Raw genomic sequence first — 20,641 nt, forward strand, 5'->3', positions numbered from 1 at the left:
ATCGCCCCACTGCCCTCCAGGGTGGGCGACAGAGCCAGACCCTGTTGCTAAAAAAAAAAAAAAAAAAAAAAAAAAAATCCATAAAGCCGGGGACCATCTTTGCTCCAAGGAGGTCAGCTGACCCGGGCTGGCACAGGCCCTGGCGCAGTTCCCGCCCCTCCCGGGAGCGCTGGCACCGCCCCTTGGCACCACCCCCTCCCCGCGCCCCCGCCTTCCAGGAAGGGGCGGGGTCTCCGAGACGGGTGGGGCCGGAGCTCCAAGCTGGTTTGAACAAGCCCTGGGCATGTTTGGCGGGAAGTTGGCTTAGCTCGGCTACCTGTGGCCCCGCAGTTTTGTAGTCCCCGCCTTGTTTCTCCCCAGAGGCCTCTCAATCCTCCCTCCATGATCTTCGCATAGAGCACAGTACCCCTTCACACGGAGGACGCGATGGCTCCCAAGAAACGCCCAGAAACCCAGAAGACCTCCGAGATTGTATTACGCCCCAGGAACAAGAGGAGCAGGAGTCCCCTGGAGCTGGAGCCCGAGGCCAAGAAGCTCTGTGCGAAGGGCTCCGGTACTGCCTGTGCCTGCTGCTTGAATATTTCCGCCTTTTAGGGTGCTCGCGCAGGAGGCTGCAGCGGGGGATGGGTGCTCCGAGGCTCCCGAGGCCCGCGCAGGTCACGGGTGCCTCCGGCTGTGCATTCTACCTGCAGGTCCTTTGACACCAGAGTGTTTAGGTTTCAACACCTCTCCCGCTAGGTAACAGGAAGCAGATGAGCTCCGTAACAACAGACACACGGACTTGTCAGATTCCTTGTTCGTATCAGGGTTCTTGCACAGTTAGGACGGCTTCAGAGAATCCTACCTTTCCTGGCGCTGTGTGTGCTGGATTTCATAGTCACGCTTGTTAGCTGCACGTCCTCGGTGGTCAGTTGTGAGAGCCCCCAATTCCTTCCTCCTTAGAAAGCTCATTCTCTGAGGTTTACTGGGGCTTGAACCTGGGGCTATAAGGAGTTTCGAGACACTCAAAAACGAGCTGGGGCTTGTTAATCAAGTGGTTTTTGTCCATGAGAAGAAAGAATTGGTTGTCAAGACGTCGGACCTATAGTGATTGGGTCCTCAAATACAGTTTGGTGATCAGGAGTTGTTGCTTTATTGCTATTCTAATTTCACTTACCTCCCCAGAAGTAACCTAGTTAAGAGCATTTCCAGGCCTTCCTATTCCTTCTTTTCCTAAACGGTGACTTCTGCCATGCTGCCCTAAAATCTTTTTATTGTGCATTATATGTGATTTATAAAATTGTGACCCAGTCCCATCTCGAGTTTTGCAGCCCAAACTGGGAAGAGTTCTGCAGTGTACTTTATTCTTGTGTGTTTCTTTGGCTGGGGTCTCAGGAACCCTGCACGACTGTATTTACTTTCACTTCAGACTTACTGTTTGTGGGAGTGTTTTGGGGAAGGGGCCAAATCCTCACTCATTTTTTTATTTCTGGTGCTCGTTGAGACCACACAGACATGGAAAGGCCGCAGGAGGTGATGAGACAGAGATTAACCGTGCCGAATGAAACAAGGCTTCCTTTCGGGGAATTCAGCAGAAAAACCTTTCGTGAGATTGGAGAGGAAAATATGTCTGTTCTGCTTGGCAGGTCCTAGCAGAAGATGTGACTCAGACTGCCTCTGGGTGGGGCTGGCTGGCCCACAGATCCTGCCACCATGCCGCAGCATCGTCAGGACCCTCCACCAGCATAAGCTGGGCAGAGCTTCCTGGCCATCTGTCCAGCAGGTAAGGCATTTTTTGCCTCAAGTCCTCAAGGGTTTGCACGTGCATTTTTACTATTGCATGCTCCCAAATTAGATGATGGCTTGGTTCACCAGCTTGTCAGAGTGGTCCGATCACCCAGACTGTGGTGACTGGCCTACTGGGCACTCAGCCAGGTAAAAAATGTCTTATGTTGTAAAGGTCCCAGCTGGAATGCACTCTGCCCCTTTTGCTTTCCAAGATTATTCGTTCGTGTACATTGCAAATATTTTCATGCACAGGGCAGGCAGTTAGCTTTCCTTTGGTGGGAGGACTTGGATCTAGGGCTCATCTATGAAGGAGGCAGAGATTGGCAGTTCACCCAGAACTTGGGTTTTAATTCAACCTAATTCATTTCTTTCTGTGGCAGGGGCTCCAGCAGTCCTTTTTGCACACTCTGGATTCTTACCGGATATTACAAAAGGCTGCCCCCTTTGACAGGAGGGCTACATCCTTGGCGTGGCACCCAACTCACCCCAGCACCGTGGCTGTGGGTTCCAAAGGGGGAGATATCATGCTCTGGAATTTTGGCATCAAGGACAAACCCACCTTCATCAAAGGGGTGAGCAGTTCCCCATGCCAGGTCGTGCTAAAGAAGTGTTTGTTGGCTGGGTGCAGTGGTTCGCGCCTGTAACCCCAGCACTTTGGGAGGCCAAGGTGGGTGGATCACCTGAGGTATGGAGTTTAAGACCAGCCTGGCCAACATGGTGAAACCCCGTCTCTACTAAAAATACAAAAATTAGCTGGGTGTGGTGGCAGGCGCCTATAATCCCAGCTACTCAGGAGGCTGAGACAGGAGAATTGCTTGAACCCGGGAGGCAGAGGTTGCAGTGAGCCAAGATTGCACCATTACACAAAGTAATCCTAGCACTTTGGGAGGCCAAGGTGGGCTGACCACGAGGTCAAGAGATGGAGACCATCCTGGCCAACATGGTGAAACCCCGTGTCTACTAAAGATACAAAAAATTAGCTGGATGTGGTGGTGTGCGCCTGTAGTCCCAGCTACTTGGGACACTGAGGCAGGAGAATCGCTTGAACCCGGGAGGCGAAGGTTGCAGTGAGCCGAAATCACGCCACTGCACTCCAGCCTGGGCAACAGAGCGAGACTCCATCTCAAAAAAAAAGAATTGAAGCCCCTTCTTACCACATTGACCTCATCTTACGCCATTGTCTTTTCTGACTTCTATGCTGTAGCCACACCAGCTGTTTCTATTCCTGAAACCGGGTCTCTGTAATTGCTGTTCCCTTTGACTGGAGTGCTTTTCCCCCATGGTCTTCTCATGGCTGGCGTCTTCTCTGCAGGTCTTTGCTGATTCTACCTCCTCAAAGAGGCTTTCGCTGGTTGTCCTTACTCATAACGTAGATCCCACTCCTCCACCGTCATTCCCTGTATCATTACCCTGCTTCATGTTTCCCCCAAGTGTTGATCGGTGTCTGAGATCTGATGCTTATTTATATGTTTGCCCACTGATGGCAGGGACCTTTCCTTTCTGGTTCACCATTCTATTCCCAGTGCCTGGAACAAAGTTTGGCCTAGAGTAGCTGCTTTATATTTGTTGAATGAGTGAGGGGCTTGAAGTGTAATTGAGCAGATGGGATGTATACATACGAGGTAATTAACAATACAGATGCCAAGTGCTACAGAATGTGAAAGAAGGAAGAACTCCTTGTGAATTGGAGTCAATAAAGAAGACTCCATGGATGAGCGAGGAGGAGCAGTATTAGATAAATGGAGAGAAAAGAAGGAAAGACATAGTGTGACTGGGTGAGGTTTGGCACAGAGTTCTTGGGGGTCTTTGTTGTGCTAGAGTTTATCATCCGTTGCTGAGGGGTGAGTGTATCGTCCCCTCTAGGACCTTTAGCCAGCCCAGCTGGTGGCTGACATTGGAGGGCTGTGCTGTGAAAAGTGACACTGGGTTTAGAGCAGGAGTCACAAACTTATATGGCTCCAGAAGCCAGAGTGGAAAAAAAAAAAAAAGAATGTATGGTGGTAGGGTCAGGGATAAACTAGAGATGACTGTTGTGCAAAAATGTAGGTCTTTTGATATCAGATGTGATTTTTCTCAAACAAAGACACAAATCCTCATTTTTTAAATTTAATATATCTTGAGTTTTAAAAAAAATTGTAAAATACACGTAACATAAAATGTATCACCTTAACCATTTAAAAGTTTTTTTTTTTTTTTTGAGGCGGAGTCTCGCTCTGTCACCCAGGCTGGAGTGCAGTGACACAACCATAGCTCACTGCAGCCTCCACCTTCCTGACTCAAGGAATCCTCCAGCTTCAGCCTCCCATGTAGCAGGGACTACAGGTACGCATCACCACGCCTGGCTAATTTTTAGAGATGTGGTCTCTCTATATTGCCCAGGCTGGTCTCAAACTACTGGCCTCAAGCAATCCTTCTGACTTGTCTTCCCAAATTGCTCGGGATTACAGGGCTGAGCCACTGTGCTGGGCCTCTAGAACGTCTTAATATTGGCACTGAATGAAATTAAACACACGTCTCAGCTGAATTCTGCTTCAGTCCACTATTTTTCTAGCTCTGGTTTAAAGGTAGACATGAGGGGGAACCCAGGAGGAGGTCTCTTTATTTATTTATTTGTTCTTTTTTTTTTTTGAGATGGAGTCTCACTCCGCCGCCGAGGCTGGAATGCAGTGGCGCAATCTCGGCTCACTGCAAGCTCCGCCTCCCAGGTTCACGCCATTCTCCTGCCTCAGCCTCCGAAGTAGCTGGGACTACAGGTGCCCGCCACCATGCCCGGCTAATTTTTTTATATTTTTTAGTGGAGATGAGGTTTCACCGTGTTAGCCATGATGGTCTCGATCTCCTGACCTCGTGATCCACCCGCCTCGACCTCCCAAAGTGCTGGGATTACAGGCGTGAGCCACCGCGCCCAGCCAGCAGGAGGTCTCTTAAGTGGAGGGATTTGGAGAGCAGACCACCAGAAAAGGCCAGGTTAGACAGGTGTGGGAGACTGGAATTCAAAGTGTGAGATGGGTGTTCAAGGAACAAGTGCCAGAAGCCCCCAGAAAGGCAGTCGGAGGAGTGGCGCGGACAGAGTGGGGTAGGTTTCCTGCCCAGCTAAAGAGGCAGGTGACCGCCAATAAGGCAGCTTGAAGTTGAAGTCAGAACCCAGAGCTCAGACAGGAAGAAATTTGTTTTCTTGTTTTCTCCAGGAGTCTAGGACATGGGAATAGAGGAATTTAGCTTATGCCTAGAGATGGGAAGAAGCAGTGTAGGGTATTCTAGGGGAAGAGCTTCCTGACTAACAGGATAATGACAAGTGCTTTGAACCTGTGCCAGACTGAGATTGTTTTTTTTCTTTTTTGCATCACCTTATGACATGCGTGTAACCTTCTTTACAGTGTAAACTTTCTTTACACTGTAATGAAGATTGGTCTAGGCATTGAATTTTGTGGCTTGCATTTGCGGGGAGCTAGGTTGGAGCAGAGGAAGGGTATGGCAGTCTGGAGGAGACCTGTCTGGTTTTACTCCCAGATGCTGACAGCAGAATGCTGATTTGAGACCAGTTACTGGAGGAGCAACAGTGCCTCATTTTGTCACTTCTTTAGTCATCTGACCTTGGCTGTGACCTTTACATTCTTCAGGCCCTTGGCAAGGGAACATGTATTACAGTTTCACAATGAAGATAGCTTAATTTTATTCCTATTATAAAAACAATGTATGGGGCCAGGCGCAGTGGCTCACGCCTGTAATCCCAGCACTTTGGGAGGCCGAGGCGGGTGGATCACTTGAGGTCAGGAGTTCGAGACCAGCCTGACCAACACATAGTGAAACCCTGTCTCTACTAAAAATACAAAAATTAGCCGGGAGTAGTGGTGCACGTCTGTAGTTCCAGCTACTCAGGAATCTGAGGCAGGAGAATCACTTGAACCTGGGAGGTGGAGGTTGCAGTGAGCTGAGATGGTGGGTGCCACTGCACTCCATCCAGCCTGGGCGACACAGCGAGACTCCATCTCTCAAAAAACAAACAGTGTATTCTTATCATAAAATACAGAGAAAAGTATAAAAAATAAATTAAATATGATCCAAAATCCCCATTTTCAGCATCCCTCTGTGCATGTGTACACTATTTTTTTTTTTCCAAGTCTGAGTCTTGCTCTGTCGCCCAGGCTGGAGTGCAGTGGTGCGATCTCACCTCACTGCAACCTCCGCCTCCTGGGTTCAAGCAGTTCTCCTGCCTCAGCCTCCCGAGTAGCTGGGATTACAGGCATACACCACCACACCCAGCTAATTTTTGTTTTGTTTTGTTTTTTTAAGACAGAGTTTCACTCTATTGCCCAGGCTGGAGTGCAGTAGCACGATCTCGGCCCACTGCAACCTCTGCCTCCTGAGTTGAAATGATTCTCCTGCCTCAGCCTCCTGAGTAGCTGGGATTACAGGAGCCTACCACCATGCCCAGCTAATTTTTGTATTTTTAGTAGAGACGGGGTTTCACCGTGTTGGCCAGGCTCGTCTTAAACTCCTGGCCTAAGGTGATCCACCTGCCTTGGCCTCCCAAAGTGCTGGCATTACAGGTGTGAGCCACCGTGCCTAGCCTGAATTTTATATTTTTAGTAGAAACAGGGTTTCACCATATTGGCCAGGCTGGTCTCGAACTCCTGACCTCAAGTGATCCGCCCGCCTCGGCCTCCCAAAATGCTGGGATTACAGGCACGAGCCACTGCGCCCGGCCTGGGTTTTTAAAATTATATCTTTATTGAGGTATAGTGGACATAAACTGCAGCTATTTCAAGTGTACAATTTGGCTATTCTCAGCCTATGGGGTAGTCCTACTCCAGAGAAGCAGTAAGAAAAAAAGAATAAATTGTACAATTTGATGAGTTTTGACATATGTGTACAACTGTGAAGCCATCACCACAATTAAAAATAACTCCCATTTCCCCACGCTTTGTAGTATATTTGGAGAGTGATAGATAGATGAGTTATCTATGCCCCTTTGTAATCCACCCCTCTCTACCCAATATCTTATTCACTGTAAACTGCTGATCTATTTTTTATCTTTAGAAATTAATTTACATTTTCTAGAATTATATATAAATAGAATCATAGAATATATGCTCTTTTGTTTTTGTTCTAGCTTCTTTCAGTATAATTATTTGAAATTTATCTACATTTTTATGTGTAGTTTTTTTTTTCTTTCTGAATAATGGTTCATTGTTTTTTGTTTTAAGACAGGGTCTTGCTGTGTCACCCAGGCATGATCATGGTTCAGCATAGCCTCAACTTCCTCAGCTCAAGCGATTCTCCCACCTCAGCCTCCTGAGTAGCTGGCACTACATGCACAGGCCACCATACCTGGCTAATTTTAAAATTTTGTTATAGAGACAGAGGTCTCACTGTGTTGCACAGGCTGGTTTCAAACTCCTGGCCTCAAGCTATCCTCCTGCCTTAGCCTCCCAAAGTGCCGGGATTATAGGCGTGAGCCCCTGCACCCAGCCGCATTGTACTGATATGATACAGTTTATTCATTTACCGGTTCAGGGACATTTGAATTTTTTTCTAGTTTTTGAATGCAACATATAAAGCGACTGTGAACATTCACGTACAAGTATTTGTGTGGATATATGTTTTCATTTTTCTTGGGTAAATACTTAGCAGTGGAATGGCTGGATTATAGAGTAGGAATGTCTTAAAGATACTTTTTAAATGAGAAAAGGTTTTTCTATTTGCCCACATATTGCCATTTCCAGTGCTTTCATTCTTTCATGTGATCCAGATTTCCTTTTGGTAATATTTTCTTTCTGCCTGAAGAAATTCCTTTCATATTTCTTATAATGCAGACTGGTGATAAATACTTTCCACTGTTGTTTATCTCGAAAAGTATTTTGCCTTTATTTTGAGGGAGGATGTTTTTGCTTAGTATAGAATTCTAGGTTCACAGTTTTTAAAATTATTTAACTTTTATTTTTTAATTGATAAATTAAAATTGTATTTATTGCGTACAATATATTTGTTCGCAGTTTTCTTCTGTCAGTACTTTAAAGATGATGTCTAGGCCGGGCACTGTGGCTTATGCCTGTAATCCCAGCATTTTGGGGGGCCAAGGCAAGTGGATCATTTGCAATCATGAATTTTAGACCAGCCTGGCTAACATGATGAAACCCCGCCTCTACTAAAAATACAAAAATTAGCTGGGTGTGGTGGCGCTCACCAGTAATCCCAGCTACCTGGGAGGCTGAGGCATGAGAATCTTGAACCTGGGAGGCAGAGGTTGCAGTGAGCCGAGATGGTGTCACTGCACTCCATTCTGGGTGACAGAGCAAGACTGTGTCTCAAAAATAAATAAATAAGGCTGGGCGCAGTGGCTGACACCTATAATCCCAGCGCTTTGGGAGGCCGAGGCGGGCGGATCACGAGATCAAGAGATCGAGACCATCCTGGCTAACACAGTGAAACCCCGTCTGTTCTAAAAATACAAAAAAAATTAGCCGGGCATAGTGGTGGGCGCCTGTAGTCCCAGCTACTTGAGAGGCTGAGGCAGGAGAATGGTGTGAACCCAGGAGGCAGAGCTGGCAGTGAGCCGAGATCGGCCACTTCACTCCAGCCTGGGTGCCAGAGCAAGACTCCATCTAAAATAAATAAATAAATAAAGAATAAAAATAAAGATGATTTCTAGTTGGGCTCAATGGTTCATGCCTGTAATCTCAACACTTTGAGAGGCTGAGGCTGGGGGACCTCTTGAGGCCAGGACTTTAAGACCAGCCTAGGAAACACAGCAAGACCCCATCTCTACAAAAAAATCTTAAAAATTAGCTAGTGGCTCGAACTTGTAGTTCCAGCTATTCAGGAGGCTGAGGTGGGAGAATTGCTTAAGCCCAGGAGGACAAGGCTTCAGTGAGCTGGCAAGTCTGGGTGACAGAGCAAGATCCTGTCTCAATTAAAAACAAAACAAAACAAAACATCCTGATGAGAAGTCTGCTACTATCCTTATGTTCCTGTCTATGTAATTTTTCTTCTGGTCACTTTAAAAATGATTATGATGTGCTTGTGGGGGGATCACTAAGCTTCTTTGATTTATGGATTTTTTTTTTTTTTTTTTTTGAGACAGAGTCTCACTCTGTCGCCCAGGCTGGTGTGCAGTGCCACAATCTCGGCTCACTGCAACCTCCACCTCCAGGGTTCAAGCGATTCTGCCTGCCTCAGCCTCCCGAGTAGCTGGGATTACAGGTGCCCACCACCTCACCTGGATAATTTTTGTATTTATTTATTTATTTATTTATTTTTTTAGTAGAGACAGGGTTTCACCATGTTGGCCAGGCTGGTCTTGAACTCCTGACCTCCAGTGATCCACCCACCTTGGCCTCCCGAAGTGCTGGGATTACAGGCGTGAGCCACCTTGCCCAACCTATTATTTCTTACAAAGAGTTCAAAATGAAGAAAAAGAACAGTTCTTTTTTTCTTGGGACTGCAATTACATATGGTCTTGCAGGTGGTTGATGCACTGTTCATTTTTGTCTTTTTCCCTGTTTCATTTTGTGCAGTTGTTCACTGATCTTTACTTCTGTAATATCTAACCTTCTGCTGTCAATCCCTCCCTCCCTCCCTCCCTTCGTTCCTTTCTCTCTCTTCTCTTCCTCTTCCTTTTCTCTTCTCTTTCTTGCCTGTGCAGAGCAGGGCTGCTCCATAGGCAAAGTAGCCCAGCGTATTTTTCATTTCAGATACTGTATATCCCCTCTAGAAGTTTAATTTGGATTTTTTTTCATGTCTTCCATTTCTCTCCTCATATTTATTATTTCCTCTTCTTTCTTTTTTGAGATGAGGTCTCACTCTCTCTTCCAGGCTGGAGTGCACTGGCATGAGATCTCAGCTCACTGCAACCTCCACCTCCCAGGTTCAAGCAACCCTTCTGCCTCAGCCTCCTGAGTAGCTGGGATTACAGGTGTGCACCACCACGCCCAGCTAATTTTTGTATTTTTAGTAGAGACCAAGTTTCACCATATTGGCCAGGCTGGTCTCAGACTCCTAACCTCAAGTTATCCACCCGCCTTGGCCTCCCAAAGTGCTGGGATTACAGGCTTGAGACACTGCTCCTGGCCTGATCCTGTGTCTTTAAAAAAAAAAAAAAAAAAAAAACCTCTAACAAGTAATACTGCTTTTTTTAAAAAAAATTGTGGGCCAGGCTCAGTGGCTCACGCCTGTAATCCCAGCACTTTGGGAGGCTGAGGTGGACGGATCACAAGGTCAGGAGATCGAGACCATCCTGGCCAACATGGTGAAACCCCATCTGTACTAAAAATACAAAAAAGTAGCTGGGCGTGGTGGCGGGCGCCTGTAATACCAGCTACTGGGGAGGCTGAGGCAGGAGAATCACTTGAACCCGGGAGGCAGAGGTTGCAGTGACCCGAGATTATGCCACTGCACTCCAGCCTGGGCAACAGAGCGAGACTCCATCTCTATTTAAAAAAAACAAAAAAACAACTGGTAGAAAACACGTAAAACAATTTACAATCTTTACCATTTTTAAGTGTACAGTTTAGTAATGTTAACTATATTCACATTGTTGTGCAACAGATCACTAGAACTTTTTTCTTATAAAACTGAAACTCTATACCCACTGAACAAGTCTCCACTTCTCCCTCCCCTTATCCCCTGGCAACCACAGTACTACTTTCTGTTTCTGTGAGTTTGACTACTTTAGATATCTCATCTAAGTGGAATCATACAGTATTTGTCTTTTTGTGACAGGTTTATTTCACTTAATGCAGCGTTTTAAGATTCATCCATGTTGTAGCATGTGGCAGAATTTCCTTTTTTAAGGCTGAATAATGTTCCATTGTTTGCGTGTACCACCTTTTGTTTATCTGTTTATTCATTGACAGACACTTTGGTTGATTTCATCTTTTGGCTATTGTGAATAATGCTGCAGTGAATATGGATGTGCAGATATCCCTTTGAGACCCCGATTTCAGTTCTTTGGGGCTTATGCCAATAAGTACGATTGCTTCATCAATGGTAATTGTGTTGTTCATTTTTTGAGGAACCGCTATATTGTTTTCCATACTGGCTATACCATCTCATGTTCCCATCAGCAGTGTACAAATGTCCCAACTTCTCTACTTCCCCACCAACATTTATTTTCTTTTTTTTTTTTGAGATGAAGTCTCCCTCTGTCACCCAGGCTGGAATGCAGTGGTACAGCCTCAGCTTACTGCAACCTCTGCCTCCCGAGTTCAACTGATTCTCCTGGCTCAGCCTCCAATAGCTGAGATTATAGGCGCACACCACCATGCCCAGCTAATTTTTGTATTTTCAGTAGAGACGGGTTTTGCCATGTTGGCCAGGCTGGTCTTGAACTCCCGACCTCAGGTGATTCATTTGCCTTGGCCTCCCAAATTGCTGGGATTACAAGTGTGAGCCACCATGCTCGGCCTTTTCTGTTTTTTTGATAGTGGCCATCCTAAGGGATGTGAGGTGATAGCAGTGTAGTTTCATTTGCATTTCTCTAATGATTAGTGATGTTGAGCATCTTTACGTGTGCTTCTTGGCCATTTGTATATTTTCTTTGAAGGAATGTCTATTCAAGTCCTTTGCCTTTTTTTTTTTTTTTTTTTTTTTTGAAACAGGGTCTTACTTGGTCACCCAGGCTGCAGTACAGTGGCACAATCATAGCTCACTGCAGCCTCGAACTTCTGGGCTCCAGTGATCCTGCTGCCTTAGCCACCCGAGTAACTGGGACTGCAGGTGCTCACCATCATACCTTGCTAACTTTGTTTTGTTTTGTTTTTTTCGCTGTCTCTTACAGAAAGGACTTACTAAGTTAAAAAAAAATTTTTTTAATAGAGATTGGATCTCGCTATGTCTCCCAGGCTGGTCTTGAACTCCTGTTTGCCTGTTTTTTAGTTGGGTTATTTGTTGTTGTTTTGTAGGGGTTCTTTATATATTCTGGATATTAACCTTTTTTTTTTTTTTTTTTGAGATGGAGTTTCGCTCCTGTTGTACAGGCTGGAGTGTAATGGCTCAATCTCGGCTCACTGCAGTTCCACCTCCTGGGTTCAAGCAATTCTCCTGCTTCAGCCTCCTGAGTAGCTGGGATTACAGGCATGCGCCACCATGCCCGGCTAATTTTTGTGCTTTTAGTAGAGACAGGGTTTCACCATGTTGGCCAGGCTGGTCTTGAACTCCTGACCTCAGGTGATCTACCCGCCTCGGCCTCCCAAAGTGCTGGGATTATAGGTGTGAGACACTGCGCCTGGCCATGATATTAACCTCTTATCAGATCTATGATTTGAAAATATCTTCTCCCACTTCATAGATTGCCTTTTCACTTTGTCGATTGTTTCTTTTGATGCCTGAATTTTTTTTTTTTTTTTTTAATTTTGAGATGGAGTTTCACTCTTGTCACCCAGGCTGGAGTGCAATGGCGCAATCTTGGCTCACTGCAACCTCCGCCTCCCGGGTTCAAGCAATTCTCCTGCCTCAGCCTCCCAAGAAGCTGGCACCCACCACCACGCCCAGCTGGCCCAATTGATTTTTAATAGTTAAACCAACTTTGCATTCTTGGAATAAGTTCATCCTGGCCATAACATATTTATCGTTTTTAAATATTACTGGATTGAGCTGGCAAATATTTTAAGATCTTTGCATTTGTGTTCATGTGTAAAATTGGCCAAATCCTTGTCACATTTGTGTATCAAGATTATGCTGATTTCTGCCCAAGCGCGGTGGATCACGCCTGTAATTCCAGCACTTTGGGAGGCCGAGGCGGTCGGATTATGAGGTCAGGAGATGGAGACCATCCTGGCCAACACGGTGAAACCCCGTCTCTACTAAATATGCAAAAATTAGCTGGGCATGGTGGCGCACTCCTGTCATCCCAGCTACCCGGGAGGTTGAGGCAAGAGAATCGTTTGAACTTGGGAAGTGGAGGTTGCAGTGAGGTGAGATCGTGCCACTGCACTCCAGCCTGGCAACAGAGTGAGGCTCTGTCTCAAAAAAAAAAAAAAAAAAAAAAAGATTATGCTGATTTCTGAGAATTGCTTGAACCCAGGAGGCAGAGGTTGTAGTAAGCTGAGTGCACCACTGCAGTCCAGCCTGAGCGACAGAGCACAACTCTGTCTCAAAAAAAAAAAAAAATTATGCTGCCCTCTTTAGCTTGGGAATTATTCCCTCTTTTTCTAGTCTGTGGAGACGGAGGGTTTAAGATCAATATCTGGCTGGGTGCGGTGGCTCACTCCTGTAATCTCAGCACTTTGGGTGGCCAAGGTGGGCAGATCACCTGAGGTCAGGAGTTCAAGACCAGCCTGGCCAACATGGCAAAACCCTGTCTCTACTAAAAATACACAAAAATTCGCCGAGCATGGTAGCAGGTACCTGCAATCCCAGCTACTCGGGAGGCTGAGGCAGGAGAATTGCTTGAACCCAGGAGGCAGAGGTTGCAGTGAGCCAAGATTGTGCCACTGCACTCCAGCCTGGGCAACAGCATGGGACTCTGTCTCAAAAAAAAAAAAAAAAAAAAGGAAGGAAAGATCGATATCTCTTCCTCAGCCAGGTCCGGTGGCTCATGACTGTAATCCCAGCACTTTGGGAGGCCGAGGCAGGCGGATCACTTGAGGTCAGGAGTTCGAGACCAGCCTGGCCAACATGATGAAACTCCATCTCTCCTAAAAATACATAACTTAGCTAAGCGTGGTGGCGTGAGCCTGTAATCCCAGGTACTTGGGAAGCTGAGGCTGGAGAATTGTTTAAACCCAGGAGGCGGAGGTTGCAGTGACCTGAGATCGCACCTTTGCACTCCAGCCTGGGCTACAGAGTGAGACTCCATCTCAAAAAAAAAAAAAAAAAGAAAGAAATTTCTATCTATCTATCTATCTATCTATCTATCTATCTATCTATCTTCCTCTTTCTTCATCTTCTTTTTCCCTTCCTGAACAGTTCAAACCAAAAGTCATTAGGTAGGATCAAGCAAGATGGATGTTTACGTAGTGGGAAGGCTACAGTGCTGGAAGTGCCAGATGCTGGGGCCCCTGAAGCTGAGGTGAATGTCATTACAGGTGGCAGGTGGCAGCTTAGTACATAGAGACTGGGCCCAAACAAGATCAGAAGGGCATCCATGCAGGCAGGGGTGAAGAGTAGAGGAGGCCGGGCATGGAATAGTGAAGTCTGAAGTGGGGTTGAGGATGCTGAACCACAGGGAGACCTAGAGTGGGGTGGCGGAGTCAAGTGGGGTGAGCAGGGCTTTTGCATGGAGAGGGGCGGCCGTGGCGCCTGATGTGGGCAAGGAAGTTGTGTCTGCATGGTTGAGGGAGTGGAGAGAGGGGAGAGGGTGATTGTGCCCTCGGGAGGGTAAAAGAGTCCAAGCATCCTAAGGAAGACGTGCATTTGGGGAGTGTGTGGCAGCAATAGTGGAAGACTGGTTACATACAAGGAGATTAATCAAATATGTAAGTATATTGAGTAAAATGGGAACCACATTTTTCACTGTCAAAGAAGGGAATTATAAACATGGAAAGAGAGAAACTCGAATCAACTCTGTGGTGTTGACTTTGAATTGAAGACATTGATACGAATTTAAGGTTTTCAGTATACAAAGTAAGACAGTTGTGAAGCAATCTGATTGCAGATTCCTTTTACATTTTTATTACCTTAATCTTTTATAAGTATCTCACCCTATGCTTAATTTGATGGCTCTTCTTTTTTTTTTTTTTCTTCCTAATAGAGACAGGGTCTTGCTCTGCCACCCAGGCTGGAATGCAGTGGCAGGATCATAGCTAACTACAGCCTTGAATCCTGGGCTCAAGTCACCATCCCACCTCAGCCTCTCGAATAGCTATGAGCACAGGTGTGCACCATCACTCCCAGCTAATTTTTAATAATTTTTTATAGAGGCTGGACCCAGTGGGTCATGCCTGTAACAGCACTTTGGGACGTTGAGGTGGAAGGATTGCTTGAGCCCAGGAATTTGAGACCGGCCTGAGTTACATAGTGAGACCCTGTCTCTAAAAAAAAAAAAAAAAAAAATTGGTGACACACACCTATAGCCCCAGCTACTTGGGAGGCTGAGGCGGGAGGATTGCTTGAGCCCAGGAGGTTGGGGCTACGCTGAGCCAGGATTGCACCACTGCATCAAGGTTTTGAACTCCTGGCCTTAAGCGATTCTCCTGCCCCAGCCCCTCAAAATACTGGGATTATAGATGTGAGCTACTGTGCCCAGCCAATAGCTATTATTTTTGCAACTCATTATCAAGTTCTTCCAAAGCTTTCAACACGGCTTTTATAGTAGTAATAATGGCCTTTGTTTTTGCATGTATTTCATCAATTTACATGCTTAATTAAATTTGGTGTTAATTGCAATAAAAGATACAATTGGAATAAACAGGTTTGAGAACAACTACAACCAACCCTTGGTTTGGTAAGCATAGAACTCAACTGGAGGGAGCCGAAGATTGTCATACTACCAGCAAGCATTTGGCAGACCATAAGCATTAGAATGACCGTGAGGTTAGAACGTTTTATAGAGGGAAGGGAATGTGCCAGTTAGTATGTTGTGATAGCTAAGTGGTTGTTGCATAGAAGAACTTGTACAGGTCTGTGAGGCTGGGATAGCTGCAGCGTAAAGAAGAAGTGGAAAAGGTGGAGAAAGGCGGACAAGTGGAGAACTTTACATCTTGGGGATGTAAAGTTCTTAAAACAGTGCCTGACCGGGCGCAGTGGCTCACGCCTGTAATCCCAGCACTTTGGGAAGCCGAGGCAGGCCAATCACCTGAGGTCAGGAGTTCGAGACCAGCCTGACCAACATGGTGAAACCTGTCTTTACTAAAAATACAAAAATTAGCTGGGTGTGATGGTGTGGGCATGTAATCCCAGCTACTCAGGAGGCTGAGGCAGGAGGATCACTTGAATCCAGGAGGTGGAGGCTGCAGTGAGCTGAGGTTGTGCCACCGCACTTCAGCCTGGGCGACAGAGCAAGCCTTCATCTCAAAAAAAAAAAAAAACACACACACACAAAGAAAATCCCCCCAAAAAACCAGTGCCTAGTACATAGTAAGCACTTAATAAGGTTAAGCCATTGATATTCTCATGATTATTTTCATCATCATTTTCTGGAATGTCTGGAAGAATAGGAAGGGGCACAGATCTGACTCCTGCCCTCCTAACTCAGCCACTGCTCTGAGCTGAAGCTCTTCTAAAGAGAGCACTGTGGGAATAACAAATTACGGCACATCCCTGTAATGGAATACCTCAGCAATAAAATGAGATGAGCTCTTGATACAGCAAACTCAGATGAATCTCAGAGGCATGATGAGTGAAATGAAACAAGACAGTCTCAAAAGGTTGCATACTGCCTAATTCATTTACGTGACATTCTATTTTTAATTTAATTTAATTTTATTTTTAGAGACAGGGTCTTGCTCTGTCACCCACGCTAGAGTGCAGTGATTCGATCGCAACTCACTGCAGCCTCGACCTCCAGGCTTCCGTCATCTTCCCACCTCAGCCTTCTGAGTAGCTAGAACCACATGCACCTACCACCATGTCTAAATTTTTTGTGTGTGTGTAGAGATGGGGTCTCCCTATATTGCTCAGGCTGGTCTTGAACTCCTGGCCTCAAGCAATCCCCCCGCCTCAGTCTCCTCAGGTGTTGGGATTACTGTGCTCGGTCTATAGGACATTCTATGAGGGCAAAACAATAGTGATGGAGAACAGATCAGCCAGGGGCTGGGGGCGAGGGGAGGGTGTGATTACAATGGGATACCACGATGGAGATTTTGGGCTGTTGCAAATGTTCTGCATCCTGATTTGGGTGGTGGTTATTTAAATCTATACATATGTTAAAATTCAGAGAACTTTATATCCCAAATTTGCTATATGTTAATTAAAAAAAAAAAAGTAAAAATAAAGCCTTAAGAAATGAAGGGAGGCGGGGCACGGTGGCTCACGCCTGTAATCCTAGCACTTTGGGAGGCCAAGGGTGGCGGATTACCTGAGGGCAGGGGTTCCAGACCAGCCTGGCCAACATGGTGAAACCCCGTCTCTACTAAAAATATACAATTTAGCCATGTGTGGTGGTGGGCACCTGTAATCCCAGCTGCTTGGGAGGCTGAGGCAGGAGAATCTCTTGAACCTGGAAGGCAGAGGTTGCAGTGAGCCGAGGTTGTGACAGAGCAGGACTCCATCTCAAAAACATAAAAATAAAAATAAAAATAAAAAAAAGAAAGAAATGAAGGGGCCAGGCAAAGCGGCTCATGCCTGTAATCTTAGCACTTTGGGAAGCCGTGGCAGGGGGATCGCTTGAGCTTAGGAGTTCAAGACCAGCTTGGGCAACGTGACAAAACCCCATCTTAAAAAAAAAAAAAAATACAAAAATTAGCTGGGCATGGTGGCACGCACTTGGGAGGCTGAGGTGGGAGGATCGCTTGAGCCCAGGAGATTGAGGCTGCAGTGAGCCGTGTTTGTGCCACTGCACTTCAGCCTAAGTGACAGAGAAAGACCCTATTTCAAAGGAAAAGAAAAAGAAGTGAAGGCCCTGTGGAGAGCGTCCTAGTGTCTAAGCTGACCTGGCCCCAAGCGCTGCTCGAGGGGTGCTTCTGTGACGGCGCAGCATGTGTGCCCAGGCCTGGTTCCTCACTGCCAGGCCCATCATCACTCATTGGCTTTTTCCTTCCTCGTGTTAGATTGGAGCTGGAGGGAGCATCACTGGGCTGAAGTTTAACCCTCTCAATACCAACCAGTTTTACGCCTCCTCAATGGAGGGAACAACTAGGCTGCAAGACTTTAAAGGCAACATTCTACGAGTTTTTGCCAGCTCAGACACCATCAAGTGAGTAGTTTAACTAGCAGGGGAAAGGGCTTCTAAGCTTAGGTGTAGTTCCGGCAAGAGCATCCAGATCCCATTTCCTTAACCCAGCCTGGCCCAGGGAAGAAAGGAAAGATGTCAGCCACTTTCCGCCCTTCTTTCTGTTTCTCAAACTGCTCCTTGGCTGCCCTCACTTTGGTCCAGGTGGGTTACTGCTTTGGGAAAGTGTTCTGGAGCCTCAGCTCTTCTGTAAGTCATACCTGTATTAGACTGGACCTTGACCCTCACTAGATAAGCCAGCATGGCGTGGACCCAGAAAGCCACCTAGAGAATGGAGCAACAGCTCAGAACTTGAGACTGAATTCCCTGCACTCACTGTGGTGTAATGACCTGACCTGTTCCTGGGTGGAAGCTTACATGGATGGAATCTTTTCCATAAAGTGCTCTGGACTTCCCAAGAGAAAGTGGCTGGAGAAATTACAGAATGCGGCCGGGTGCAGTGGCTCATGCTTGAAATCCCAGCACTTTGGGAGGCCAAGGTGGGTGGATCACCTGAGGTCAGGAGTTCGAGACCAGCCTGGCCAACATGGTGAAACCCCCATCTCTACTAACAATACAAAAAATTAGCTGGGCGTGGTGGTAGGCCCCTGTAATTCCCAGCTACTTGGGAGGCTGAAGCAAGAGAATCACTTGAACCCAGGAGGCAGAGGTTGCAGTGAGCCGAGATGGCGCCATTGCACTCCAGCCTGGGCAACAAGAGCGAAACTCCATCTCAAAAAAAAAAAAAAAAAAAAATTACAGAATACCCGTCACTTTGATTTCCAGCTAGAGCCGTGACTCTGACTGCTCCCTGAGGAATTAAGTGAGGGTGCTGGGGTGTAACTAGCATTGGATTGGATCCTGGGCTGTCCCACAGGGATGAGGAGTGCATGCGCACGCAATTCAGCAGGCGATTGGATAGACAAGGCTCCAGGCTACTCTTCCGCAAGAAATCTTCCTGCTTGAAGATATTCATAGGGGATGGCAAAAGGCAGTGTAGCATGGATTTGAGGGTTTGAGAGAAAAACTGTGAGCTGAGCTCTTCTGGCTGAATAGCAGGATCCCTGAAGCACCCCCCTAGTCAGCCTCCCAGTCCAGTGCTTTGAGGGACCAGAAGAGCTCCTGGTTGTGTTTTTTCCCTCAGTGTTCAGAAGGGGGCAGAAGTGCCTTTCTAGCCAGCTCTGAGGAACAGGGCCAGGCAATCCCTCTTTGGCTTGTGTCTCCTTTGGCCTAAAGGGTGGAGAGTGAAAGGAGAGAGCAGTAAAGGAGGCTTGCTCAGAACCCGGGGTGTGGGGGGCAGGCGTGCCTCAGGGCTTGCTTTATGGTATAAGCTTTGTCTGCTTCAGGGACTCTTAGGAGCTGGGGATCCTGGGCCCAGCCGTAACCAGACAGATTTCTGAGCCCCATTATCCCATCCCCTCTGTCTGCACGGTAGAGCAGTCTGAATGTTCCTCACTAGGAATCCACGGCAAGACAGTTATTCATTCATTCAACAAATATTTATTGAATGCCCGCTGTGGGTTAGTCACCGGAGCGGCAACAGTGAGTAAATAGGACTATCTCTCTCCCCAAGAATCTTACAACACAGTCTCTCCCTCCAGCATCTGGTTTTGTAGCCTGGATGTGTCTGCTAGTAGCCGAATGGTGGTCACAGGAGACAACGTGGGGAACGTGATCCTGCTGAACATGGACGGCAAAGAGGTGCGTTCTCCGAGGTCCTGCCTTTCCCTCCCTCACCCCCACCTCGGTTCTGTGTCCCCACCTGAACCGAGCTCTTCTCTGCAGCTTTGGAATCTCAGAATGCACAAAAAGAAAGTGACGCATGTGGCCCTGAACCCATGCTGTGATTGGTTCCTGGCCACAGCCTCCGTAGATCAAACAGTGAAAATTTGGGACCTGCGCCAGGTTAGAGGGAAAGCCAGCTTCCTCTACTCGCTGCCGCACAGGCATCCTGTCAACGCAGGTGTGATATCCCAGACCTCATCTCTCCTGCAGACCCTGCCTGTCTGACCACTGCTGGGGTTTTCCCTCAGTGTGGAAGCCACTACATCAAACCTTTACCCCTGATAGCGTCTGCCAAGCTGATGTCTGGGAACCTTTGTGGCTGTGGCTATCCCCATCAGCTGCTGAGTTTCCAGAATTTTTTTGTTGTTGTTCACAGCCCAGATTCACCTCTTCCTTTCCGCTCCTGTCTAGAGAGGAGTGGGAGGGAGAGTACCCCTGCAGGAGAAGGCCTGCACGGCCAGGACCACAGAGGGCTTGTGGTTCCTTCAGCTCAGGGGCTTTTCACTTTGCCAGCTTGTTTCAGTCCCGATGGAGCCCGGCTCCTGACCACGGACCAGAAGAGCGAGATCCGAGTTTACTCTGCTTCCCAGTGGGACTGCCCCCTGGGCCTGATCCCGCACCCTCACCGTCACTTCCAGCACCTCACACCCATCAAGGTGAGTGGCGGTGGGAAGGAGCTCGCAGAAGGAGGCTGTGATCATGAGGCCGGAGCAGGTCTGCCCACAGTGGGGAAGGGCTGATGTGGTAAGCCTGCCACCCCAGATCGCTCCTGGCCCGAGCACAGAGCATCTCTTACCCATTGGCTCTCTCTCTTCCTTTTATCCCACTTCTGCCATCCCATATGGTTGAGTTTTCTTTCTGTCTCGCTGATAAGATATTTTTCTGAGTTTTTTCAGCCCAGCTCTGATCTCACTGTGAGAATTTTCTAAGATCCTGACCCTCTGTTCTGTCTTCTCAGCTTCAGTTACCTGTGTACAGTTGACCCACAAACCTTCATTTTTTATTATTTTATTATTTTTTTTAAGGCAGGGTCTCGCTCTGTCACCCAGGTGGGAGTACAGTGGGGCAATCATGGTTCATTACAGCCTTGATCTCCCAGGCTCAAGCGATCCTCCTGCCTCACTTTTTTTTTTTTTTTTTTTTTGTAGAGACAGGGTATTCTTGTGTTACCCAGGCTTATCCTTTTTTTTTTTTTTTTTTCTTCTTGAAACGGTCTTGCTCTGTCACCCAGGCTGGAGTGCAGTGGCACAAACATAGCTCACTGCAGCCTCAACCTCCTGG

General features: G+C 47.0%; 1 protein-coding gene across 3 annotated transcripts in view; it reads left to right on the forward strand.

Moving 5' to 3' along the window:
- The window catches only part of DDB2 (damage specific DNA binding protein 2), a 25,176-nt gene continuing 4,535 nt past the window's right edge, over positions 1-20,641 (forward strand). For 2 of the 3 annotated variants that reach the window (XR_010147200.1, XM_001167874.8), the window contains exons 1-7: positions 1-553; positions 1,626-1,762; positions 2,148-2,339; positions 17,415-17,560; positions 19,177-19,276; positions 19,361-19,538; positions 19,874-20,016. Coding sequence is in view for 2 of the 3 variants with exons in the window: in XM_001167874.8 (XP_001167874.2) it covers positions 427-553; positions 1,626-1,762; positions 2,148-2,339; positions 17,415-17,560; positions 19,177-19,276; positions 19,361-19,538; positions 19,874-20,016 (1,023 nt within the window). In the remaining variant the exon portion in view is untranslated. The remainder of the gene's footprint in view (positions 554-1,625; positions 1,763-2,147; positions 2,340-17,414; positions 17,561-19,176; positions 19,277-19,360; positions 19,539-19,873; positions 20,017-20,641) is intronic. The other variant, XM_009460344.4, reaches the window with a different exon arrangement.

The sequence above is a fragment of the Pan troglodytes genome, chromosome 9, assembly GCF_028858775.2.
Source record: "Pan troglodytes isolate AG18354 chromosome 9, NHGRI_mPanTro3-v2.0_pri, whole genome shotgun sequence".
Taxonomy (NCBI): Eukaryota; Metazoa; Chordata; class Mammalia; order Primates; family Hominidae; genus Pan; species Pan troglodytes.